This window comes from Capsella rubella, unplaced genomic scaffold (assembly GCF_000375325.1).
Source record: "Capsella rubella cultivar Monte Gargano unplaced genomic scaffold, Caprub1_0 scaffold_2, whole genome shotgun sequence".
NCBI classification, from domain to species: Eukaryota; Viridiplantae; Streptophyta; class Magnoliopsida; order Brassicales; family Brassicaceae; genus Capsella; species Capsella rubella.
This window is the reverse complement of record NW_006238922.1, coordinates 8,024,238-8,049,079: the sequence shown is the minus strand read 5'-3', so window position 1 is coordinate 8,049,079 and position 24,842 is coordinate 8,024,238. Positions and strand designations below refer to the sequence as shown.

The 24,842-nt window shown below is 32.9% G+C and overlaps 6 protein-coding genes across 6 annotated transcripts; 4 read left to right on the top strand and 2 right to left on the bottom strand.

Moving 5' to 3' along the window:
* Positions 1-657: 657 nt before the first annotated feature.
* On the bottom strand, positions 658-2,293 carry LOC17895996 (terpenoid synthase 1). Its single transcript, XM_023788512.1, has 6 exons — positions 1,983-2,293; positions 1,873-1,882; positions 1,634-1,758; positions 1,415-1,556; positions 1,036-1,287; positions 658-954 (listed from the first exon to the last, which is right to left on the bottom strand). The coding sequence occupies exons 1-6, from the start codon at positions 2,291-2,293 to the stop codon at positions 658-660; spliced, it is 1,137 nt and encodes a 378-aa protein (XP_023644280.1).
* A 7,180-nt stretch (positions 2,294-9,473) lies between these two features.
* On the top strand, positions 9,474-10,067 carry LOC111832163 (E3 ubiquitin-protein ligase SINA-like 2). Its single transcript, XM_023788511.1, has 2 exons — positions 9,474-9,575; positions 9,732-10,067. The coding sequence occupies exons 1-2, from the start codon at positions 9,474-9,476 to the stop codon at positions 10,065-10,067; spliced, it is 438 nt and encodes a 145-aa protein (XP_023644279.1).
* On the top strand, positions 9,734-11,211 carry LOC17894595 (E3 ubiquitin-protein ligase SINA-like 2). The gene is made up of 2 exons (XM_006302673.2): positions 9,734-10,150; positions 10,415-11,211. Exon 2 carries the CDS (start codon positions 10,514-10,516, stop codon positions 11,168-11,170), a length of 657 nt encoding a protein of 218 aa, XP_006302735.2. The 5' UTR covers positions 9,734-10,150; positions 10,415-10,513; the 3' UTR covers positions 11,171-11,211.
* A 3,682-nt stretch (positions 11,212-14,893) lies between these two features.
* Positions 14,894-15,973, top strand: LOC17894623 (E3 ubiquitin-protein ligase SINA-like 2). Its single transcript, XM_006301064.1, has 2 exons — positions 14,894-15,016; positions 15,239-15,973. The coding sequence occupies exons 1-2, from the start codon at positions 14,894-14,896 to the stop codon at positions 15,971-15,973; spliced, it is 858 nt and encodes a 285-aa protein (XP_006301126.1).
* Positions 15,974-17,683: 1,710 nt separating this feature from the next.
* On the top strand, positions 17,684-18,769 carry LOC17895685 (E3 ubiquitin-protein ligase SINA-like 2). The gene is made up of 2 exons (XM_006301701.1): positions 17,684-17,806; positions 18,053-18,769. Exons 1-2 carry the CDS (start codon positions 17,684-17,686, stop codon positions 18,767-18,769), a joined length of 840 nt encoding a protein of 279 aa, XP_006301763.1.
* A 1,251-nt stretch (positions 18,770-20,020) lies between these two features.
* On the bottom strand, positions 20,021-22,530 carry LOC17895439 (terpenoid synthase 1). The gene is made up of 7 exons (XM_006300878.2): positions 22,257-22,530; positions 21,908-22,187; positions 21,455-21,833; positions 21,118-21,333; positions 20,890-21,031; positions 20,509-20,760; positions 20,021-20,416 (listed from the first exon to the last, which is right to left on the bottom strand). Exons 1-7 carry the CDS (start codon positions 22,494-22,496, stop codon positions 20,120-20,122), a joined length of 1,806 nt encoding a protein of 601 aa, XP_006300940.2. The 5' UTR covers positions 22,497-22,530; the 3' UTR covers positions 20,021-20,119.
* Positions 22,531-24,842: the final 2,312 nt, after the last annotated feature.

Here is a 24,842-nt window from a genome sequence, read left to right as displayed (position 1 = left end):
ATATACGACATTTTTAAAAACTTTTCGGCTTTAGTTATGAAATTTCCGATTTTAGTTAAGACATTTCCAATTTTTATTGTTTGGTTTTGATTAAATAAGGGCTAACAACAAATTATAAAGCAGGGGTAATTTTTCATTATATGTAAAACAATAATCCGTTCTGAGCAAATTTTCCATTTTGTCTTCAATATACTCGATTTTAATTGTTTTGTTTTAATTAATAAAGATTAAAAAAAAAAGTTATAACTCGGGGTTTTCATTAAGGGTAATTAAGTAATTTTTTTCTGAGAGCGAACATGATGCCTTTTGACTACTCCTTTAATAATATAGATACTTAGAAACTATCTAAGAAACTCATTAATGGAGGTGCTCTTAACTACAAGTCATTTAGGGAATAAAGTTTAAGTGGTTATATTAACTAGCTATTTTGGTCTTAAGAAAGTAGATTAATAGAAAAATAAATTAAGGAACACACAAAAAGGTCCAAATTGAGAAAATGCACTAACCATATAGTTAAAGTTATGCAAAATACACTAACACATAAATTGAAGCCACCAATAAGTTTTGTTGGATTTATTCTTGCAACAATTTTGATCTAATTGCAAATGGATAATATCTCATCGCATAACACGCCATATGAATATGATCTTTTGATATTCAAAGGGGCATCAAATCTACGAACAAAGAGGTGATATGTTCTTTGAATTTTCCAATGGGATTGGCGTATCCATCACCATCACTATAGGTGATAGTCGTCATAATTCCGCAATTAATGGCTCGGTGGAGGATATGAATTGGCATTGTTTTCGCCAACTTCAAAAACTCTTCATTTACCACCTTATTAGTATCTCTAACCATTTTATTAAACTCCCTATATGTTTCCTCTTTGCTAACATTGTGTTGCTTCATATAGTAGTTGACGACATTCATATCAACCCCTCTACTCATGTCATCCTGTTCACACCACAAAATATTACTACTTGTGTACGATAAAATAGTATCCATATGGAGAAGAAGAACGAAATGAAGGTTTACCTCATAGCCGACCATGTCATTCAACAGACGGGCATGTCTAGCCATAGCTGCAACGAGTTTTGGCCTGGATTTTAACCAGTTATAAGCCAGTTCCATATCTGTATGTCCCAGACCAAGAAAACTTAATAGTAAAGTTGGGAAAATGGCGACTTGAGTGTCTTTAACCTCCATGGACTCGTCAAATGTAGGCACCATGTTTTTCCATTCCAATTCGTCATATTTAACATAAGATCTCATGAGAATCTTAAACTCCTACATAGAAGTACAAACAAAAATGTTAATATAGACATATATGATTAATTTGATCTTACTTCAGACATTAGTATAAAAACTTTTTATGATTTGACCATGACCATTTATGATTTTAATTTTAGTTTACCTCTTCTAGTGCACCTTGGACAATGTAGGATTCTTCTTCTTCAGAACTACTCATGCTTTTAGACTCTTCGAAAACATTGAGTGTAAATCTGAAGATTGGTTTCATATAATCTGGTAGACTGTCAACCGAATCTGGAACCAATCTGGATCAAGTACTTTTATATCAAGCTTTTATCTCTAGATAATGTAATTTCATATAGAAAATGTAACATAAGTATACCTCTCCATGCACTCAGCAAGAATTTTGGCTTCAGGAAAAGAAGCAAATCTATCGCATGTGTCATCAACAAGGGTGTAGAGCATGAAAAACTTAGCCACTATAAGTCTCTCACGTGAATACTGTGGCTGGACTCCCAATGCAAAAAAAATAACATTCCACCATTCTGTCTCTGAAGTAAGGTGGAAGCTTAGCCACTAGGTCTCGCTCCTTATACCACCTACACAAACACAACAAAAGACCTCATTGTAGCTGTAAGTATATATACCATAACATTATTTCAATCTCATAACTATAAACATATATACTTTTTTTTTCTTGACAAATGCATGTAACAATATTAACATAATACTTGGTAAGAGATTTCAGCTCTTGAAGCCAATGCAGCTGTAAGAATCTGAAGTTTAGCTTCGAAAACCGCAATAACATCTTGTCATGATCTTCTTCTTGCTCGTAAAATGAAATGTATCCCTTTGCGAATATCATTTCGTTATTATGACGCTGAGGAAGGTAAAGAGAATTTTTTATAAGCCTCGAGATATGAGGTGGGAGATTCCCTCCTTCAGCTAACAACTCCAACTGGCCAGGTGTGAATCTCAATGCTTCATCCAAGATCTTCTCTATCTGTGTCTCCCAATGCGCGGCTTCGTATAAGCTTAACATTCCTTTGGCATCCCCTACAATACATTCCTTGAAGGTACCATCTTCCCGTTGAAATCTCTTGAACACATCTGTTTTGACACATATGGAACATTATGTTAATATGAAAGGGAAACAAAACATTAGCTAGAGATCTCCTTCTCGTACCAGAGGACATATCGTAACCGTATGTCCTGAAAATCCAAAAGATGGTGGAAACTGTATACAAATCATCTTCACCGGCTATCAATTCCTCTCTCGCTTCGAAACCTTGCTTTAGATTCTCGTTAATCTCATCCACAAAATGACAGGCAAGACCAAGGCTCACTAGCAAATAGACAAACATGATTCTCTTCTTAGTCTCTTTGATGCCTTGGGCAGGCATGATGAGCATTCCTTTCACTTTTTTCTTTAGTTCATCGATCTCTCTCGCCAACACATTCATTTCCTACAAAAGATGGTGTATCATCAAGATCTTGTTTTGCATTACAACTAAAAAGACAAACAAGTCATAGACTCACCGACAAGTCAATGGGAACAGTGAGGAAGTGATGACCCCATTCAGAAGGTGGCAGCTTCTTAAACGTGCGTGAACTTTCACCGTCACGATAAGCCCTTATAGTGGTCTTCTTCTGTAAACCAACAGTTTTCACATGTTTGCCAGATAATGACCTCGGTCGAAAGCGGGAGAGTTTAATTTCCGAAAACAAGCTGTTACGTATTGGGCTAAACACAGTTATGGCTTCCATGCAGTCCCGATCCAACGTACAAAGGCCCTACCCAAAAAAATATTGTTTACTACTTAAGTTATAAATATTACCAATTGTTTTTCCTCCAACTTGAAACGAAAGAAATCAAAATATCTATTCTTTTAATTAAAAAGATTAAATATCTAATTTTACAATGAAACAAGGTTGTATATCGATTTAGATTTATGAGTATTAAAATTTAGATTTTATAATTAAATGAAATTATATATATGTATACGTTTATAAAAGAGGATTAGGGTTTATATTTACAATTAAATAACTTTGGTTTGGGTTTATAAATGAGGATTAGGGTTTATATTTACAATTAAATAACTTTGGTTTGGGTTTATAAATGAGGATTAGGCTTTATATTTTACAATTAAATAATTTTGGTTTGGATTTGTAAATGAAGATGTTTATATTCAATAGTTAAAACGAAATTATATATTAGTTTGGGCTTATAAAAAATGATTAAAATTTAAATTTTATAACGAACAAAATTATATATCGGTTTGAATTTATAATAGAACGGTTAAGATTTAAAGTTAACAATAAAAATTATCATCATCCATAAATACAAAATTCTTTGTCTCAGCATTTGTAAGGATGGGGACGTGACACGTTAATCAAATATACAGTTTTATTTTGTTTTTAGATTTTTTTTTTTTGGTGAGTATTTTGTTTTTACTTTGATTTGTTTAATATTATTTGGTATCCGTATATCTGGTCTATTTTTATTTGTTAAACAAAGGAGAAATGAACGAAGGTTAGAGAACTCAGAGAAGTAGAAAGACATGATGCAAGTATACATTATAATAATAGAAAATCTCGATGGTCTTATCTATATATATATATATATATCCAATGCAATCTTAGAAATAAAATATATAATATTACGTACTTATATTAATCGTATCCCACATTAATATACATACATTTACGCGAAATTAACAACGAAATTATGAAATTAACAACGAAGTTATGTTCTCAAAGTTGTTATGTTCTCTCAACAACGAAATTAACCACCAAGAAAACATGAAGCATGTTCGTTGTGGGATGAAACAGAGTATGCAACAGAAGACCAATCAAGAATAGAGACCAATCAAGACACAACATTACGTCTCAACAGTGACAGCACATAGCAAATCCACTAGAAATTCTTAAAAAGAGTTTTCAACAAATAAATTCTTAAAAATAAATCTAAGAATTGTTTATGCTAAGAAGTACGTGTAAAATTAATCATTCTCTTGATTCTCAACACAACCATCGACATGATTACAACCTAAGTGAACCTTTATGTTGCATCTTTCACGTTAGCTTATTCTTAACCAACTATAGCTTAAATCAACATTTTAAAAACGAAGCTCGATTTGAGAAGAGAGAAAGCTAAAAAAAACTTTACTACCTACCAATGTCAGACATTGTTTTGCTCAATGTCAGAACAAAGTTAATATGAAAAATGTAAGTAAGAATTGGGTACCTTGAAAGAAATAAGAAGGGGATTTTGTTAAGCCTGTGACCTAATAAAGGAGAATGTATCAGCAACGTGACTCTACAGAGAAGACTTATATAGAAGAGAATAGATAAGAGTAGGAGAAATTGTTGTTTTTGTTGATCTTCTCGAATACTCGAAATCATTTCAAAAGAACGAACGGGACTAAAAAAAATACAAGCACAAGCAATAATGCTACTGTAATGGGCTTAAGCTGATTGACTATTGTTAAGGCCCACTATGGACTAACCGACGAGTGTAGTATTTGATCACACAACAAAACAACCACATATCTTTTAGTCATGTAGGTGGAGCAACGTCACACACACAAGTGTCTCTCTCTCGATATACCCTAGACGTGGAAGTCTTCGTGTTACCGTTTAATGACTTAAATTGCATTTCAAGTCTCTACGTACAAGTTTTCGTGTTAGTTCTTTATGTAAACAATGTTTTCTCAGATTGAATGATTTCATTTTCTTTTCAAATATTATACTTTTAGTCTTTCACGAGATTTAAAATAATATATATATTTCTCTAAAAGTAGTTTGAAAAAAAAAAAATTGCTGACAACAAATTATAAAAACTTTCAAACAAAATAACACTTGATTTTAAATAATGTTTTTTGAATTGAATATAATTTTACATTCATTGAAAAAAAAAAACTGTGTCCTAATACTACAAGTCATTTAAGGAAAAAAAATTTAAGTAATTATCTTAACTATATGTGGTTTTATTTCGAAAAACTGTATAATCCATACTGATCATGTGTATTGAGAAGTTAGTCTTGCAGATTGGTTAGAAAACTATACGTTTAATTTACTGTTAGATTTTCGCTCTCTTGCTGCTTGTCCGGAGGAAGTTGATTCAATTACGTAGGAGGATGAGGTAGGATGGACACGTCAAAAAAATATTTGGTTTTAGTTGCTTTATTTTTTATTTTTAGTAATTAGAGAGGCTTAAGCTTCCTTTAATTTTCATCTAAAAAAAAAAACTATATATGTCTTAAGAAAGTAGGTACTCATCGTAGATAATAGAAAAATAAATTAATTAAGGAACAAATCAAAAGGTCCAAAATGAAAAATGCACGCATCATAGTAAAAGTCATGAAAAATACACTAACACATAAATTGAAGCCACTAATAACTTTTGTTGGATTTATTCTTGCAAGATTTTCAATCAAATTGCAAATGGATATTATCTCATACGAATATGATTGGATATGATCTCATACGAATATGATTGGATATTCAAAGGGGCATCAAATCTACGAACAAAGAGGTGATATGGTCCTTTAATTAATCTTCCAATGGGGTTGGTGTATCCATCACCATCCTTATAGGTTATAGTCCCCATACTTCCGCAATTAATGGCTCGCTGGAGCATATTAATGGGCATTGTTTTCGCCATCTTCAAGAACCCTTCATTTATCTCTATCTATCAGCTCCAACCCACCTCTAATGTATTCATCTATTTTTTCCTCTATAATAGATATGACTTTTACTCTAATCTATTCATTTATTTTTTCCTCTATAATATAATATTCCAAATAGATTCTTTTTAAATTTTAATATTAACACCAACTATTTATAAAAGTTGCAAATGAACCCATTTACTTTAACTTTTATAAATTTTTAATAAAATAATTACTTTTATTGAAATTAAACATTTATTAAAAAAAAAATCATATTATATAATTTTTTATTAAAAAGTACAACGCATTATATAAAAAACAATAAGATACTAGATTCTTAACTATTAACAAAACCAACAAGCTCCTCCTCTATCTACTTCGTTTCGATCATTTAAACAATGCTTTAACAACATTGGTAGATCTGGAAGTAATTTACCAGAGTATTAACTATTTTTTTTGTTAAAAGAATTATTATGGAATCAATGAAAAAATAAAATCTTTTTTTCCTTCAATAAAAATAAAATCTATTATTATATATATGTATAAGATTTAATATAAGTTACTTTTGCAAACGGTAATCTCAAATTTTAAAATATATATTTATATTAAAACCTCTAAAATATAAGGGGATTTGCACAATTAACCTTTTTATGATACCATTTTCTACAAGTACCCTCTCTAGGTTTGCATTTTCAAAAATAACATTTTCAATGTACAAAAGGATTGAAACATTTTCATATTCCAACAAAAAGAATATTCCTTCCAACAAAAAGAATATTACTTCCAACAAAAAAAATATTCCTTCCAACAAAAAGAATATTCCTTCCGAAAAATTTTCCGCCAAATTTTCCCGCCAAAACTTTACCGACAAAAATTTTCCCGCCAAAAAAATTTCTCACCAAAAAATTTCCGACAAAATTTTTCCCTCCCGAAATTTTCAGCCAAATTTTGCCGCAATTCCTTAAAAAAACTTTTAAAAACCTTGTAAATATTTTTAAATCCCTTAAAAATCCGTTAAAAACCCTTGTAAATCTTTTAAAAGTCATCCAAAACCTTTCAAAAATTTAAAAAATAGCAAAAACCATTGGAGATGGTCTTAGAGATAAAAATAGATGTGGGTTGGAGCTGCTCTTAGATAGTTTAGAGCATTTTTATTTACAGTTGTTAACTATCACTTTCTTTTTCATTTTATCTTTCACAAAAAAAAATGGCACCAAGTATAGGGGAGTTTCTGGTCATAGAATCCAATGATTGGCCACAAGAAGAAGAGGATGAGCCATACATAGAGCCACCATTTGATGAGAGTATTTTCCGGAACAAAAAGTGAAGTTAGATGAACGTTACATGGAGAATTCAATATTGACAAGAGTGACTTATCGACTATGATCTGGTTGAACCTCATATCGTTGCGGGCAGCATATGAAGGAAGACAACTCACATGCTATCAGATAAAGAAGCCCATGATCTTGAAAAGATAATATATTGGGTCCCACTGAGTGAAATAGAAGGTACATGCGTTTCAACCCTTGAAATTCATGATTTTGAGGATTTTCCTATGTCTTGCTCCTTGTGATCGATACCGCATATACTTTATTTCGGTTAAGTTATCGGGTTAAAAAACCTTGTAATCAAATAACATGAAAATTTAACAGAATTTAACAAAATCTTGACTGAATAACAATTTATATTTTATAATCTTTAAAGTCACTAAAACTCTATTTAAATCACAAATCAATAACACCTTTCACCTTTTAAATACCATATTGAGTGCGACCATCATTTCTTTTCACAATTTGAAAAACTATTACAGTGGACAATAAACTTTTTATATCTAGTCTTACTCTCTCAACAAACACCTCAAAGAGGCAAGGGCGTCCCCTTATTTCTGACGGCGACCACGATCTTCCGAACTCGAATATTCTTGCTTTCCCTTGTTGTTTCGAACCATTGAAAAGATTTGGTCCTTGTTTTTTTGCTTCCATCTAGGGTTAGTGAATTTAAAAGGTCAAACATAGGTCTTGTAATGAATTTAATTTGGCTTAGCTAACTCTTTTTGCTTGTGTTTAGTGCAACCCCGACTCAATAGGCTGCGAGGGGAGTGCGACCACGTACCAGAGACTTTTTTTTTCTTTGAAAAATATATATATATATAACCAAAAATTAGATATAAAAGGCCAAGATTCGTTTTTATAAAACTATGAAAAAGCCATCCTTTGAGTGAGAACTTTTGAATATTCTCAACATAGTTTACTTATAAAAGCTGAGAGAACAGAGAAATTAACAATTACTTATATATTCGAGTTAAATATGTTATTAATAAGAAATAAAGGATAAATTAATCCCAAAGTTTGATCGCATCTATGAAATAATATATTTTACTATTTTATTGTAACCAAACAATTGGTTTAGGCTATTTGATTATAAATTGTTGATGTCATTACAAATGCAAGAAAACAAATGTAAACTGTTGATTGTAAAGGTAGTCAAAAATCATATAGTAATAAAACCAGTACTGAGTAGGAAGGCTTTTATTGAATGATCGGATAAGAAAAAATAGAGCCGAACAGCTTAATACAAGATATGTTTCTCTCACGTTAAATATGTCGTAAACTACAATACGGAATTTGTACTAACTCTCACTCAATTTGATATATTGAAGCCCCAAAATGTTTTTATTAAAAATAATACAGAAATTGTTTTTGTAATAATAAAAGGCCAAAGGCCTTAAAATTCTTCGAACCGGACAGGTCATAACGGGCAGCTAGATTGTGAATCCTGTGCTGCGTCAAACTGAACAAGAGATGCTCGTTCTGCAATATCGAACTGTGCCAACATTAGCTCTTACACGGACTTATAGTGACTCGAAAATGTGAATATATTCACGTATCAGAAGAAGCAAAGAGTCCTCTGAATATAAACATATTCAAACTGTTGGGATCATGCTGTGTTTTTTTCTTATAATAATATCTACCAAATTTATTTTATATGTCATTTTCTAAATACAATTATTTCTAATGTTTGAAAAGATAGTAACTTATACTACTCAAAAATTCAATCCAAATTTATAAGGTTTCAAAAAAGTATTTTATTTATTTTTTATAAGTTTTAAACATACATTTAGATAAATATTAGATTTTCAGTGGCATTTTTAATTAAAAATTTTAGAGAAGGAGTATTTCCAGGAAAAAAGATTTTTGATAAAATTGTATTTTGAAATTATCCAAAATGAGAAACTAATCTAAAAATTAATTGTATATTACTTTGTTGAAATAAGATATAGTCATAGTCAAAGATCTAAACTTAGAAAAAAATCATTCCATGTAAGGAAAGAAGATAAGATATAGTCATAGTCAAAGATTTAAACTTAGAAAAAATCTTGCATGTAAGAAAAGAATGGTTTAGGCACGGCACCGTTTCTTTCTGTACGTGTATATAAGTAGCAAAGCACAAGTAAAAGCCTCCACCACCACATCTCTTATATACTCAGATAGGAATGGATAACGCCGCAACCGCCGACCAAAGAGGCAAAGACTAATCTCAAGTTTTGACGTGATGGGATGGTCTTTGATACTATTCGACTTTGATCTTCTTGACCATCCCCTTTGCTGCCACCCACTAATGAGTCCTATCTTTCAGGCCTCTCTCTACTTCTTGGTTTATAATTGATTTGGTTGTAAAAGTTAATAATTTCACTACTTACTAGTCTGAGAAGGATGATTTTGTTAAAATTTAATCTTGTCTACATTGGCTTAGTTTCTCTTCTCTATACAACTTTGATAATATTAACTAACTCTTTGTTTTACATCTCAGTGTGAAAATGGATATATAGCTTGCTCTTCTTGTTGTATTAAGCTGATGAGGAATAAATGCACTTCGTGCACTTTGCCCGTTGGTATTTATCGATGTCGAATACTGGAGAAACTTGTGGAAGCAGTCATTCTCACATGCCCAAACGCCAAGCATGGCTGCACCAAGAAGTCCTCCTATGGCAAAGATTTAGTCCATCAAGAAAATTGCGGTTCTACTATGTGCTATTGTCCTGCACCAAACTGCAACTACACGGGCATGTACGAGGATCTCGACAATCATTTCACGGTTTGGCACAACGATAGTTACTCATCAAGGTTCATGAACCGCAAGTGGTGATTGCACGGACTGGGAAACTTCTCGAGCTTGATCTTCTGGACTGTCCCATTTGCCGCGACCCACTAGCGAGTCCTATCTTTCAGGTCTCTCTTCTTCCTGGTTTCTTATTGCACTGCGATGATTTTTGTTGATATGAGGCTTTAGGATAGCAATGACTATAGTGTAATAGTGATTTGTATTGGAATAGGACAAGAAGTTTCATTTTTGGACAGTGATTCGTATAGGACAAGAAGTTATGGTCAAGGAAACATGATGGATGACTGTTTTGATTTCTCCATTTGCTTAGTTTCTCTTCTCTATACACTTTTATAATGTTACATACCTAACTCTGTGTTTTTACATCTCAGTGTGTGAAGGGGCATATAATATGCTCTCCTTGCCGTACTAAGCTGAAGGAAAGATGCCCTTCTTGCTTCTCGTTCATTGGTAACACTCGGTCTAGAATAATGGAGAGACTTGTGGAAGCAGTCTTTTTCCCATGCCGAAACGCCAAGCATGGCTGCACGGAGAAACTCTTTCACGGCAAAGAGTTAGTCGACCATGAGAAGGAGTGTGATGGTTTTGTGTGCTATTGTCCTGTACCATTTTGCGACTACGCTGGTTTCGATAAGAATCTCTATTATCATTTCACTGTTTGCCACAAGGCTAATTACTGTTCAGGTTTCAGGACTGGCCAGTACGTTGACGTTGACGTACCGGTAAACATGAAAGAGACGATGTTAATCCTTCAGGAATATAATCATGGTCCATTGGTTATTCTTCAGGCTTTTAAGGGGCCAGACGGGTTGTATGTGACCGCGAACTTACTCGCTGCTCCTTGTGCTTCGAGAGGTTGGAAATTTGGCTATGATCTCACTTGCTGGAGGGGAAATGTAGAGTTTACGGATACAATTAACGAGATGAATAGGATTCAAAGGTTAAGTTTTGAAACTCCTGGGGTGAAATCCATGTTTATTCCTTACCCTTTCCTGGATGAAAGCTTGGTAGTGAAGATGGAAATTCGCATTTCGCGAATTAAGATGAGGAGGAAGAAGATAACGAAGAAGAAGATGAGGAGTAATAATATATTATATCATATCTGTTGTAGTAGGTCGTTGAGTTAATATTATATCATATCTGTTGTAGTATTTCTGATGTTTTTTTTTTTTTTGTTGTTGTTGCTTCTTTCACCCATGAAGTCTAAAACTCTTATATGGCCCTTATTGTTTAACTTAATGTTTGATTCTTTTTCTTACCAACGATTCTACTTTTACTTCTCTTTGTTCTTATCATTGATTAAGCAATACATAGATAGTGTGTGTCTTATGCCTCAGACTCTACTCACGTTCGAACACTGAGCTTCCTTGCCCGCTAAGTCCTCAATCCACGTACACTTTGAAGAGAGATGAGTGAGGAGTCATCTCTCATCTATTCAAGTGATTAACAAACATGTGAAGAGTTATCTCTCATCTTTTCAAGATTTAGGTAACTGTGGTACGATTCTTGAAGTTAAAATTTTGTAAAGTATTTAAGATTTATCCCGTGATATACCACAAGTCCTTTTTTACAGAGATATGGAAAAATCTCGTAGTCAAAATTTTATTGGTTCATATAGTTTTTGGTAAGAACCGTAATCTTACCATATATTCAATATATTAGAATATTATTTTTCATTTCGGTTAAGATAATAATAAATGAGGATTCGATATGTGACTTCGGATTGTCAATTTTAATTTTGAACCGACCCGAAATACATATTTACGGAACTAAGTTTAATGATTTGAGATTAATAGTGTTTAAGACATTGGTTTTTGGCATAAAATAATTTTAGTACAAAATATACTTAAAATTGTATATATAAATAGATTGCAAGTGTGTCGACCCACTTTAGATCTATATTTTAGCTTTTATAAGTAAAAATTGAAACTTTTAATCAAAAAAAAAAAAAATCTTTTGTGATATTTATTTTTTAAAAATAGAATTGCTCTCTTAGATTTTCATTATTTAATTTTTAATTTCTAATTTTTTGATGGAAACTACCATGTATGGTCGGGTTTTTTGCTAAATTATCCATTCATTCCTTTGTTGAGAATGTCTTTAAAGGTTTTGAAAAAGTTGTTGAACCAAAAATAATAATAAAAAAGTATCTTCAATAAGAACAAAAATTTATTGTATTTTTTTGCAAACTCCTCCTGCAAAAAGATAAAATAAATAATTTGGAATCCTAGACACGATTACACAGTGCCTCTGGCATAGAGTATACTACAATTTATAAATACAAACAAAGTAAACCTCATGAGAAAGTTAAGGTTGAAATTTCCAAACAAAACGTAGCTAGGACCGAGATATTTGGAGGATCTTAAAAGCGGATCAAGTCGACAACATATGAGACTCTTGATTTCGAGTATTAGGGCACACGACGGTTTTGAAGTTAAATTGTAGGGTCTTGATAAGTTTCAACACAATGTTTTTGTCCCAGCAACTCTTCCATATGATATAGTCACTTAGTTTCTTTTTCTGGTTTCCTGGTGCAGTTATGTTTCCATGGTCTTGAGTCATTCTTGGGATGATGATTTTATCCTCATCCCACATTTGTGTTTGACCATCTTTTAATCTTTAACATGGGCCTAGGTAAGCAGAAGATTGTCGTTTTAATTTGGAGGAAGAGAAAGAGAGTGATTTGGTTGTAGTTAAGGCACTCAGGGGATTGAGTAGCCTAAATGTGATTGTGAGCCTTTGATGAAACTTGATCTTAAGATAGATTGTTATTGTGCCGACAAAAAAAAAAAAAAAAGATAGATTGTTATTGAAATACAAACCAATATCCCACATCGGAAGATTAGAAAGAGAAGTTTCTAATATATATGTCTAGTCTAATTCTAATTAGTATGAGGCTTTTTGGGAATGAGCCCAATAAAAAAATCGTGCGGGCTTGAGTTCTTAGAAAGAAAAGTTTATAATATATAAGTCAAGTCCAACTTTTTATTTTTTTTTGTCATCATAAGTCAAGTCCAACTCTAATTAGTATAAGACATTTTGGGAAAGACCCCAACAAATCTGTGTGGGCTTGAATTATAGGCCTAAAGCGAACAATATCATACTAATTGAAAGTTGGTTTGGTTCAGAGAACCCAACAATTGTTTGTGTACGCAATCGCAATATGTAGGCTGATTTTTCTTTTTTTTGTTCTCGAAGTTAGTGTGTGTATGGACGGATTCGAAATATTTTCATAAAGCTGTTTTCAACACATTTGATTCCAATCAAGTAGTGGTGGTCTAATAATTTTCACTTAGGGAGGAACTAATTATTTCGTAGATCTACGTGATCAGTTCCCTTAGCTTGAAACGCGAAATTTACTAAATCATTTTGGTGCCATGCTTTAAACCTATTAGAAACCTAATAAGTGTACTCATTTACTCTGAGTTTAAGTATACTTAGTTATTAAAAAAAAACTCATTTACTCTGAGTTTAAGTATACTTAGTTAAACTGAATATACTTCATTCAATAATTACACGAATACGTTGGCAAACGACATCATTTTTCGTGCCTTTGAAATTTGAATTTAATTTTATAAAAGAAACTGCTAGAGTGCTAGTAATAAAAATATTGGACTGAATGTAATTTTATATGCATTCAAAAACAAATTTTTTCATACTAATAACTACAAGTCATTTAGGGGATAAAAGTTTAAGTGGTTAGCTGGTTATTTTGGTCTTAAGAGAGTAGGTTATCTTTTTTTTTTTTGAATTTAATGTTAAACTATATCAAAACAAAACGTTTGTACAACTAGTACATCAGTTGTATTAGAAAGAAAAACTAAAAATGTTTAAAAAACTCAAGAAAGTAGGTTACTGTAGATAATAAAATTAAATTAAAGAACAAACCAAAAGGCCCAAAATAGCAAATACACTAACACATAAACTAAAACCACTAATAACTTATGTTGGATTTATTCTTGCAAGAATTTTGGTCAAATAGCAACTTATATGAATACGATTGGATATTCAAAGGGGCATGTTTATTTGGGTATAATTCAGACGTTTTCTAAGGACGTCTCATCCTCCAAGAAGAAATCTTAAAGGCAATGTTGATGATGTATGGAATGAGAGTACGAAACTTTTATTACAATAGGCTTGAGTTATAGGCTCAAACAAGTCATATTCGAATCTTATGCTAAGTGGTTAGCCAAAACAAGAGCATCAAAAATATATAGTTCACCAAATCCATATTTTTGAATACCAATCAATTGTTGGGACTGATGAACGAGAGATATATAAAACAATGATAAAATAAATAAATTTTCAATCTTGGTGATTCGACGATATATATTGGTGTCTAAGGATGGACTTGGGAAAAATATTTTCAAAAACTTTAACTGAAATACTAATAAATCTGGTATATATTCAACTTATTGTTACGAAAATTTTAATAAAGAGTATTCAACTCATCAATTCCAAATGATAAATAAATCTAGTTTAGAATGATATTTTGTTGAATTTACTTTGTATAGACAAAATCAGGAATTACAAAATTAATAACATGACTATTTGTGAAACAAAAGTGTAAATATTCAATTCTTGTGTTTTTTTCCTTGTTGTAAAAAGGGAAAGATATCATAAATAGATGAGGTTAAGATAAGATCTAGCTAGTGACAGCGTTACGAATTTTCTCCTCCACTGAATCTCTAAATTCTACGTTGCATGCGTTTTAAGGAAAGAAGGGTTTACCACTGAACCCTATCTTCTCTACGTATATATAAGTAGAGAAGCACATGTAACAGCCTCCGCCACCACAATAATCTCTTATACATCAACGAGAGCAGCCGCACAGACAAAGACTTGGAACCATGGTGAACCCTCGAAGAACCGCACGTGGTGATGACGTGATTGCACGGACTGGGATGCTATCTGATCTTGATCTTCTCGACTGTCCCATTTGCTTCCACCCTTTGGCCAGTCCTATCTATCAGGTCTCTCTCCTTCCTGGCTTATTATTGCACTACTTATGAGTTATGATTCCGACAAAGATGATTTTTGTTGATATGAGGCTTTAGGATAGCAATGATTAGTGTAATAGTGATTCGTATAGGAATAGGACAAGAAGTTTCATTTTAGGACCAGTGATTCGTATAGGAGAAGAAGTTTTGGTCAACTTTAATTATGTTACCTAACTCTGTCTTTTTACATTTCAGTGTACGAACGGGCATATAATATGCTCGACTTGCCGTACTAAGCTCACGAGGGATAAATGTCCTTCTTGCACGTTGCCAATTGGTAACAATCGGTCTAGAATAACAGAGAGACTCGTGGGAGCACTCTTTTTCCCATGCAAAAACTCCGAGAATGGCTGCAGACAGAAACTCTCTTATGGCAAAGATTTAGACGACCATGAGAAGGAGTGTGATGAGTATATGTGCTATTGTCCAGTACCATTTTGCGACTACGTTAGTTTCGATAAGAATCTCTTCAATCATTTCACTGTTTGGCACAAGGATAGATACTCATCAAAGTTCAAGACCGGCCAGTACGTTGACGTTGACGTACATGTAATACCATCATATAATAGATTCATCAACAAGATAGTTTTAATCCTTCAGGAATATTATAATGATCCATTGGTTCTTCTTCAGTCCTTTAATAGGAAAGACGGTTTGTGTGTGACCGTCAACTTACTCACATGTCCTTCTACTCCTGGTAGTTTGAAATTTGGCTTTGATCTCATCTACCGGAGGGGTTCTGAACAGATTACTTTTGAATCCGACGAGCTGACTAGGATTCAAAGGGTGAGTTTCGAAGAACCTGTGCGGAACTACATGTTTATTCCTTACAGTGCCCTGGATGAACGCTTGGTTGTGAAAATGGAACTTCGCATTCGCGAAGTAGGATATGAGGAAGAAGAAGATGACGAAGAAGAAGATGATGAGTAGGAAGACGCAGAGGAGTAATAATATTATGCTATATCTGTTGTAATAGGTCGTTGAGTTCATATTCAGTTGGCTAGTGCTATGTATTTCTGATGTTTTTTTGTTGTTGTTGTTGTTATTGCTTCTTTCACCCATGTTCAATCCTTTGTTGAGAATTGTCCTTTAAGGTTTTGAAATAGTTGTTGAACAAAAAACAAAAAATATTTTCAAATAAGAACAAATTAAAAGTAAATGTATTTTTTCTTTTTTTTTGCAAACTATGCACAAATTGGTGGTATATATTTTTATTTTAATTCCCCGAAACAAATAAATAATAATAATAACTGGAATCCTAGACACCATTACACAGTGTAGACCTCATGAGCAATTTAAAGTTGAAAATTTCCAAATAAAACGTAGCTGTTCCCTTGAATGCGGATCAAGTCGACAACGGTTACATGAGACTCTTGATTTCGAGTATTAGGGCACACAATGGTCTTGAAGTTGAATTGTGGAGTCTTGATGAGTTTCTTTACTTCTATAAGAGATCAGTTAAGGCTTTGTAAGCTAATTTGAGTGTCAACACAGTTGTTCTTGTCCCCGCAACTCTTCCATATTATATAGTCTCTTAGGCCATGGCATCGGTGGGAGTGCATTTTTGTCCCAGAAAAATGTTTTTTTTTCTTTTATAGATTTTTTTTAAAAAAAGGTAACCAGTCGCGGCCGCTACATGTCAGTAGAGCCCGCGAATAGTGAAATACTAAGGCAGAGGATTTTCCTCTTCAATTTTTTTTTTTGATTTTTTTTCTTTTTGGGTGGGGGATTGGGCAGGGACCGGCCAATGCACATGCCCTTAGTTTCTTTTTCGGTCAACTAGTTTCCTGGTTTCTTAGCCTTCTTGAGACTAATTGAATTAACTTTTCTTAGCCCCCTTATTTTTTTGTTTTTGTGGTCTCTTAGCCCCCTTATTTTTTTTATTTTTTTTGTCGTCTCGAACCCAAATGGATCCAAACGAAACTGAACCGAATTTTTATATTTCCCACATCGAATCCTAAACTCTCCGACCCGAGCGGTTCTTACTCGAACTCGACCCGAGTATCTGAATGCCCAGGGCTATTACCAACCTATTTTTTGGAGTTGCGACTGATGAACCAGAGATATATAAATTTTTTTCTTGGTCGTTCGACGATATTGGTGTACATGTAAGGATGGACTACGGAAAACTATTTAAAAAAAAAAATCCAAATACTAATAAATCTGGTATTTAACCTATTGTTACGAAAATTTCAATTGAAGTGTATTAAAGTCATCAATTCCAAATGATAACTAAATCTGGTTTAGATTGATATTTTGTTGAATTTACTTGGTATAAAAAATTCAGGAAATACAAAATTAAGTTTTCATTAAATTGAAAAACATGATTATTTGTGAAACAAAAGTGTAAATATTCAACTCTTGTGTTTTTTTCCTTGTTGTAAAAAGGGAAATATATCTTAAAATCATGAGGTTAAGATAAGATCTAGCTAGTGATAGCGTTACAAGATATATCCTCCACTGAATCTCTAAAATCTAAAAAAAAACACGTTGCATGCGTTTTAAGGAAAGAAGGGTTTACCACTGCACCCTATCTTCTCTACGTATATATAAGTAGTGAAGCACATGTAACAGCCTCCACCACCACAATAATCTCTTATACAGCAACGAGAGCAGCCGCACAGACAAAGACTTGGAACCATGGAGAACTCTGGAAGAACCGCAAGTGGTGATGACGTGATTGCACGGACTGGGGCACTTCTCGAGCTTGATCTTCTGGACTGTCCCATTTGCCGCCACCCACTGGCGAGTCCTATCTATCAGGTCTCTCTTCTTCCTTGTTTATAATTGCACTGCGATGATTTTTGTTGATATGAGGCTTTAGGATAGCAATGATTAGTGTAATAGTGATTTTTATAAGAATAGGACAAGAAGTTTCATTTTAGGACAGTGATTCGTATAGGACAAGAAGTTACGGTCAAGGAAACATGATGGATGACTGTTTTGGTTTCTCCATTTGCTTAGTTTCTCTTCTCTATACATACATAACCCTGTGTTTTTACATTTCAGTGTGTGGAAGGGCATATAATATGCTCTTCTTGCCGTACTATGAATGAAAGATGCCCTTCTTGCTTCTCGTTCATTGGTAACACTCGGTCTAGAATAATGGAGAGACTTGTGGAAACAGTCTTTTTCCCATGCCGAAACGCCAAGCATGGTTGCACAGAGAAACTCTCTCGTGGCAAAGAGTTAGTCGACCATGAGAAGGAGTGTGATGGTTTTGTGTGCCATTGTCCTGTACCATTTTGCGACTACGCTGGTTTCGATAAGAATCTCTACGATCATTTCACTGTTTCCCACAAGGCTAATTACTCATCAAGTTTCAGGACTGGCCAGTACGTTGACGTTGACGTACCGGTACACATGAAGGAGACGATGTTAATCCTTCAAGAACATAATTATGGTCCATTGGTTATTCTTCAGGCTTTTAAGGGGCCAGACGGGTTGTATGTGACCGCGAACTTACTCGCTGCTCCTTTTGCTCCAAGAGGTTGGAAATTTGGCTATGATCTCATTTGCTGGAGGGGGGATGTAGAGTTTACGGATACAATTGACGAGATGAATAGGATTCAAAGGGTGAGTTTCAAAACTCCTGGGGTGAAATCCATGTTTATTGCTTACCCTTTCCTGGATGAAAGCTTGGTAGTCAAGATGGAAATTCGCATTCGCGAATTAAGATATGAAGATGAGGAGGAAGACGACGACGGAGAAGAAGATGAGGAGTAATACTATTATATCATATCTATTGTAGTAGTTCATTGAGTTCATATTCAGTGGCCTAGTAATGTACTTCTGATGTTTGTTTTTTTTTGTTGTTGTTGTTGCTTCTTTCACCCATGAAGTCTATCTCTAAAGTCTAAAACTCTTATATGGCCTTATTGTTTAACTTAATGTTTGATTCTTTCTCTTACCGTCGATTCTACTTATACTTCTCTAACCCCATGGATTAACAAACAAGTGAGAAGTCATCTCTCATCTATTCAAGCTTTAGGCCACAAGCGTTATAGCAAGAGACTGTAACTGTGGTATGATTGTAGAAGTTAAAATTTGTAAAGTTATAGATTGCAAGTGTGTGTCGATCCACTTTAAATCTATATTTTAGCTTTTATAAGTAAAAATTGAAACTTACAATAAAATAATTTAAGAGAATCTTCTGTGATATTTATTATAAAAAAGAAATAGAATTGCTCTCTTAGATTTTCATTGTTTATTTTTTTTTGTTCTAATTTGTTGATGAAAACTACCATGTATAGTCGGATTCTTTTGCTAAATGATCCATTCATTCCTTTGTTGAGAATGTCCTTAAAAGTTTTGAAATAATTGTTGAACCAAAAAAAAAACAAATAAGAACAAAAAGTTATTGTAATGTTTGCAAACTATGCACAAATTGGTGGTAGATATTTATTTATAATGAAACTCTTCCATGTTAAAAATACAATAAAAAGATTGAGATATTTGAATGAGTAACCCTCTGTTTACTTTTCATGAGAGCTGATCAAGTCGACAACGGATGGGACTCTTGATTTCGAGTATTAGGGCACACGATACTCAAATTAGAAAACCTAATGATATAACCTTATTTAATAGCGTATTCACTATTGTTTTATATATACTTACATGAATGATTTCATTTTATTTAAATATTATACTTTCAGTCTTTCACAAGATTTAAAATATATTATAATCTCAAGGTATATGCGGTGCCTAATAGATATATATCAAAAACGAGGTTAAAAAATGTTTGTTGAAGATAAATATCAAACAATACTAAATTTGGTTGTAAAAAAAAAATTTGATTGAATATAGTTTTACATTCGTTCGAAGGAAAATTTGTGTCCTACTACTACAAGTCATTTAGGGAATACAAATATAAGTGAAAAAGTGATTATCTTAGCTAAATATGTCTTAAGAGAGACACCAAAATGACAAAATGCACCCACCATAGTAAAAGTCATGCGAAATATACTAACAAATAAATTGAAGCCAAAATAACATTTATTGGATTTATTCTTGCAAGAATTTTGATCAAATTGCAAATGGATAATATCTGATTGCATAACTAATATGATTGGATATTCAAAGGGGCATCAAATCTACGAACAAGGAGGTCATATGGTCCTTGAATCTTCCAATTGGATTGGTGAATCCATCACCATCCCTATAGGTTATAATCGACATATTTCCGCAATTAAGGGCTCGATGGAGGATATGAATTGGCATTGTTTTCGCAATCTTCAAGAACTCTTCATTTACCACCCTCTTAGTATCTCTAACCATTTTATTTAACTCCCTAAATGTTTCCTCTTTGCTAACACTGTGTTGCTTCATATAGTAGTTGACGACATTGGCTTCATCCCCTCTATTCATGTCATCCTGTTCACAACACAAAATTTTACTAGTCAGTGTAGGATAAAATAGTATCCATCTAGCTAGCGCAAAAGAGGAAGAACATAATGAAGGTGTACCTCAAAGCCGGTCATGTCATTCAACAGACGGGTATTTCTAGCTATAGCTCGAACGAGTTTTGGCCTGGATTTTAACCAGTTATAAGCCAGTTCCATATCTTTATGTCCCAGACCAAGAAAACTTAGTAGTAAAGCTGCGAAAATGACGATTTGAGTGTCTTTAACCTCCATGGACTCGTCAAACGTAGGCACCGTGTTTGTCCCTTCCCATTCGCCAAATTTAATATAAGATCTCATGAGAATCTTAAACTCCTTACATAGAAGTACAAGCAAAATGTCAATAGACATATATGATTAATTTTATCTTACTTCAGACATTAATTAGTATAAAAACTTTTTATGATTTGACCATGACCATATATGATTTTCATTTTAATTTACCTCTTCTAGTGCACCTTGGACAAAATAGGATTCTTCTTCTTCAGACCTAGTCATGCTTTTAGACTCTTCGAAAACATTGAGTGTAAACCTGAAGATGGGTTTCATATAATCTGGTAGACTGTCCACCGAATCTGGAACCAATCTGGATCGAGTACTTTTATATCAAGCATCTATCACTAAAGAGAATGTAGCATGTAATTTCATATAGATAATGTAATGTAAGTATACCTCTCCATGCACTCGACAAGAATTTTGGTTTCAGGGAACAAGGCAAATCTATCGCATGTATCATCAACAATGGTGTAGAGCATGAAAAACTTAGCCGCTAAAACTCTATCACGTGAAAACTGTGGCTGGACCCCAAATGCGAAAAAATAACATTCTACCATTCTATCTCTGAAGTAAGGTGGGAGCTTAGCTACTAGGTCTTGCTCCTTCGACCACCTACATAACAAAAGACATGTTAGTATCTATTTTATAAGAGCTTTCAATCTCATAACTATATAATAAACATATATCTACTTCTTTTTTGTGTGTGATAAATATAAAAATTTAAATATAATACTTGGTAAGAGTTTCCAGCTCTTGAATCCAATGCAGCTGTAAGAATCTGAAGTTTAGCTTCGAAAACCGGAGTAACATCTTGTCATGATCTTCTTCTTGCTCGTAAAATGAAATGTATCCCTTTGCGAATATCATTTCGTTATTATAACGCTGAGGAATGAAAAGAGAATTTTTTATAAGCCTCGAGATATGAGGTGGGAGATTCCCTCCTTCAGCTAACAACTCCAACTGGCCAGGTGTGAATCTCAATGCTTCATCCAAGATCTTCTCTGTTTGTGTCTCCAAATGCGCGGCTTCGTATAAGCTTAACATTCCTTTGGCATCCGCGACAAGACATTCCTTGAACGTGCCATCTTCCCGTTGAAATCTCTTGAACACATCTGTTTTGAAAAATGGAGCATTTTGTCAATATGAAAGGGAAACAAAACATTAGCTAGAGATCTCCTTCTCGTACCAGAGGACATATCGTAACCGTATGTCCTGAAAATCCAAAAGATGGTGGAAACTGTGTACAAATCATCTTCACCGGCCATCATTTCCTCTCTCGCTTCGAAACCTTGCTTTAGATTCTCATTAATCTCATCCACAAAATGACCGGCGAGACCAAGGCTCACTAGCAAATAGACAAACATGATTCTCTTCTTAGTCTCTTTGATACCTAGGGCAGGCTTGATGAGCATTTCTTTCACTTTTATCTTTAGTTCATCGATCTCTCTCGCCAACGCATTCATTTCCTACAAAAGATGGTGTATCATCAAGATCTTGTTTTGCATTACAATTAAAGAACATGTAAATAGACTCACCAACAAGTCAACGGGAACAGTGAGGAAGTGATGACCCCATTCAGAAGGTGGCAGCTTCTTAAACGTGCGTGAACTAATTTCCCGGTCACCACAAGCCCTTATAGTGGTCAGAGCCTTGCCAGATAATGATGTCAGCGGAAAGTGGAATTGTTGAATTTGCGGAAAGAAGGTGTTACGTAAGGGAAGAGAGACTTGAGTTTTATAATTTGGGCCAAACATAGTTATGGCTTCCATGATCATGGCCGATGATATGTATGAATTTTTTTATCCTAATCTCTAGCAAAGTCAGTTCTCAAACTTTGAGAAGCACTAGCTTTTAAATAGAAGAAACTATGTCACTTTCCCATGTGTATAATTAATGATAGTTATAAGTATTATCATATAAAACTATAATTTCATTGGATTTTAATTTATTAAAAGTTTTAATGACTTCGATAAAATCATATAAAGTGAATAAGTAAAAGATTTTTAGAGGATTGGAAGTGACTTTTATATAGTCTTGTTGATTAAATTTTTAATAATTTCGTAAAGTCTCCCATAAAATCTTTATATCTTGATGATACTTTTCATGACTTTATTTTATAAAGAAAAATGTATAAAACCATAATCTAATTACATAATAATTGTATTAAGAAACAGTATCTTAGATTCTTTTGTTTTAATTAAATCACACCAAAGTTTTATTGATTTTACAATTTATTAAGATTTTAATGACTTTTTTACAAATCTCAAATTAATAACATCAAACTTTAAAATAATTTAACAAAATCTTGACTGAATAACAATATATTTTTACATAACCTTTAAAGTCACTAAAACTCTATTTAAATCACAAACCAATAACATATTGAGGAAATAGTTTCATTTCTTTTCACAATTTGAAACGTGAATATTCTTGAATTCCCTTGTTGCTTCGAACCATTGAAAAGATTTGGTCCTTGTTTTTTCCTTCCATCTAGGGTTAGTGAATTTAATGTCAAACATAGATCTTGTAATGAGTTTGATTTGTCTTAGCTAACTCTTTTTGCTTGTGTTTAGTGCAACCCCGACTCAATAGGCTGCGAGGGGAATGCGACCACGTACCAGATACTTTTTTTTTTCTTTCAAAAAATATATATATCTAACCTAAAATTAGATATAAAAGGCCAAGCTTTTTTTAAATAAAAACTATGAAAAGCCATCGTTTGAGTGAGAGCTTTTGAATATTCTCAGCATAGTTTACTTATAAAAGCTCAAAGAACACCCTACCAAAAAAAAAAGCTGGGAGAACAGAGAAATTAATAATTACTTATTTGAGTGAAGCATGTTATATATTAAGAAGAAATAAACGATAAATTAAGGCCAAAGTTTGATCGCTGTCTATGAGATAATATATTTACTAATTTATTGTAACCATGCAATTGGTTTAGGCTATTTGATTATAAACTGTTGATGTCATCACAAATGCAAGAAAACAAATGTAAACTGTTGATAATGAAGGTCGACAAAAATCAGATAGTAATAAAACCAGGACTGAGTAGGAAAGCAAAATTACAAGATATGTTTAATACAAGATATGTTTCTCTCTCTCAATGCCTAGCTACATATGTCGAGAACTACAATATGGAATTTGTACTAACTCTCTCTCAATTTGATATAATGAAGCCCCAAAAAAAAGTTATTAAAAATAATACAGAATTTGTTTTTGTAATAATAAAAGGCCCAAAGGTTTAGTAGTAATAAAAGGCCCAAAGGCCTTAAAATTCTTCGGGCAGGTTCAGTGTCACAACGGGCAGCTAGCTTGTGAATCATGTGCTGCGTCAAACTGAACAAGAGATGCTCGTTCTGCAATACCGAACTGTGCCTACATTGGCTCTAAAAGCCATGTTCGCGGTGCACACTATAGTTGGGATCATGCTGTGTTTTTTTCTTATAATAATATCTACCAAATTTATTTTATATGTCATTTTCTAAATACAATTATTTCTAATGTTTGAAAAGATAGTAACTACTACTCAAAAATTCAATCCAAATTTTTAAGGTTCCAAAAAGTAGTTTATTTATCTTTTAATAAGTTTACAAAAATACATTTAGATAAAATAATCTAAAAAATTAGAGGAGTATTTCCAGGAAAAAAGATCTATCTTAACATTTTTGAAGTACATTTTGTATTAAAATCTTATTTGGATTATAACCTTTTATTTTGTATTATTTACATAATCAAACACTTGCTATTTGAATAAATAACAAAACTTAAAAGTAAATTTTGTAATTAACTCACAAGCAAATCGCAAAAATGGAAACAAATATTTATTACATCAAAAAATTTCCTAAACTCTCTCTTTAATAAATCGAATCTCTCTCCAATATATTTATATAATCTTATTTGTTTTTAATTTATATTATTACATAAAATAAATTTATAATAAAAATACACATTTTTTTCCACACATTTTACAATTTAAATTTTAGAAAACGGACGCATATATATAACTCAATCGATAAAGGAAAAAATATATGTACAACGTCTACATAAAGTATAAAATTTTAGATTATAGTTTAAACCATTGTAAATACGACTAATATGTTCACCACTATAAATGAGCA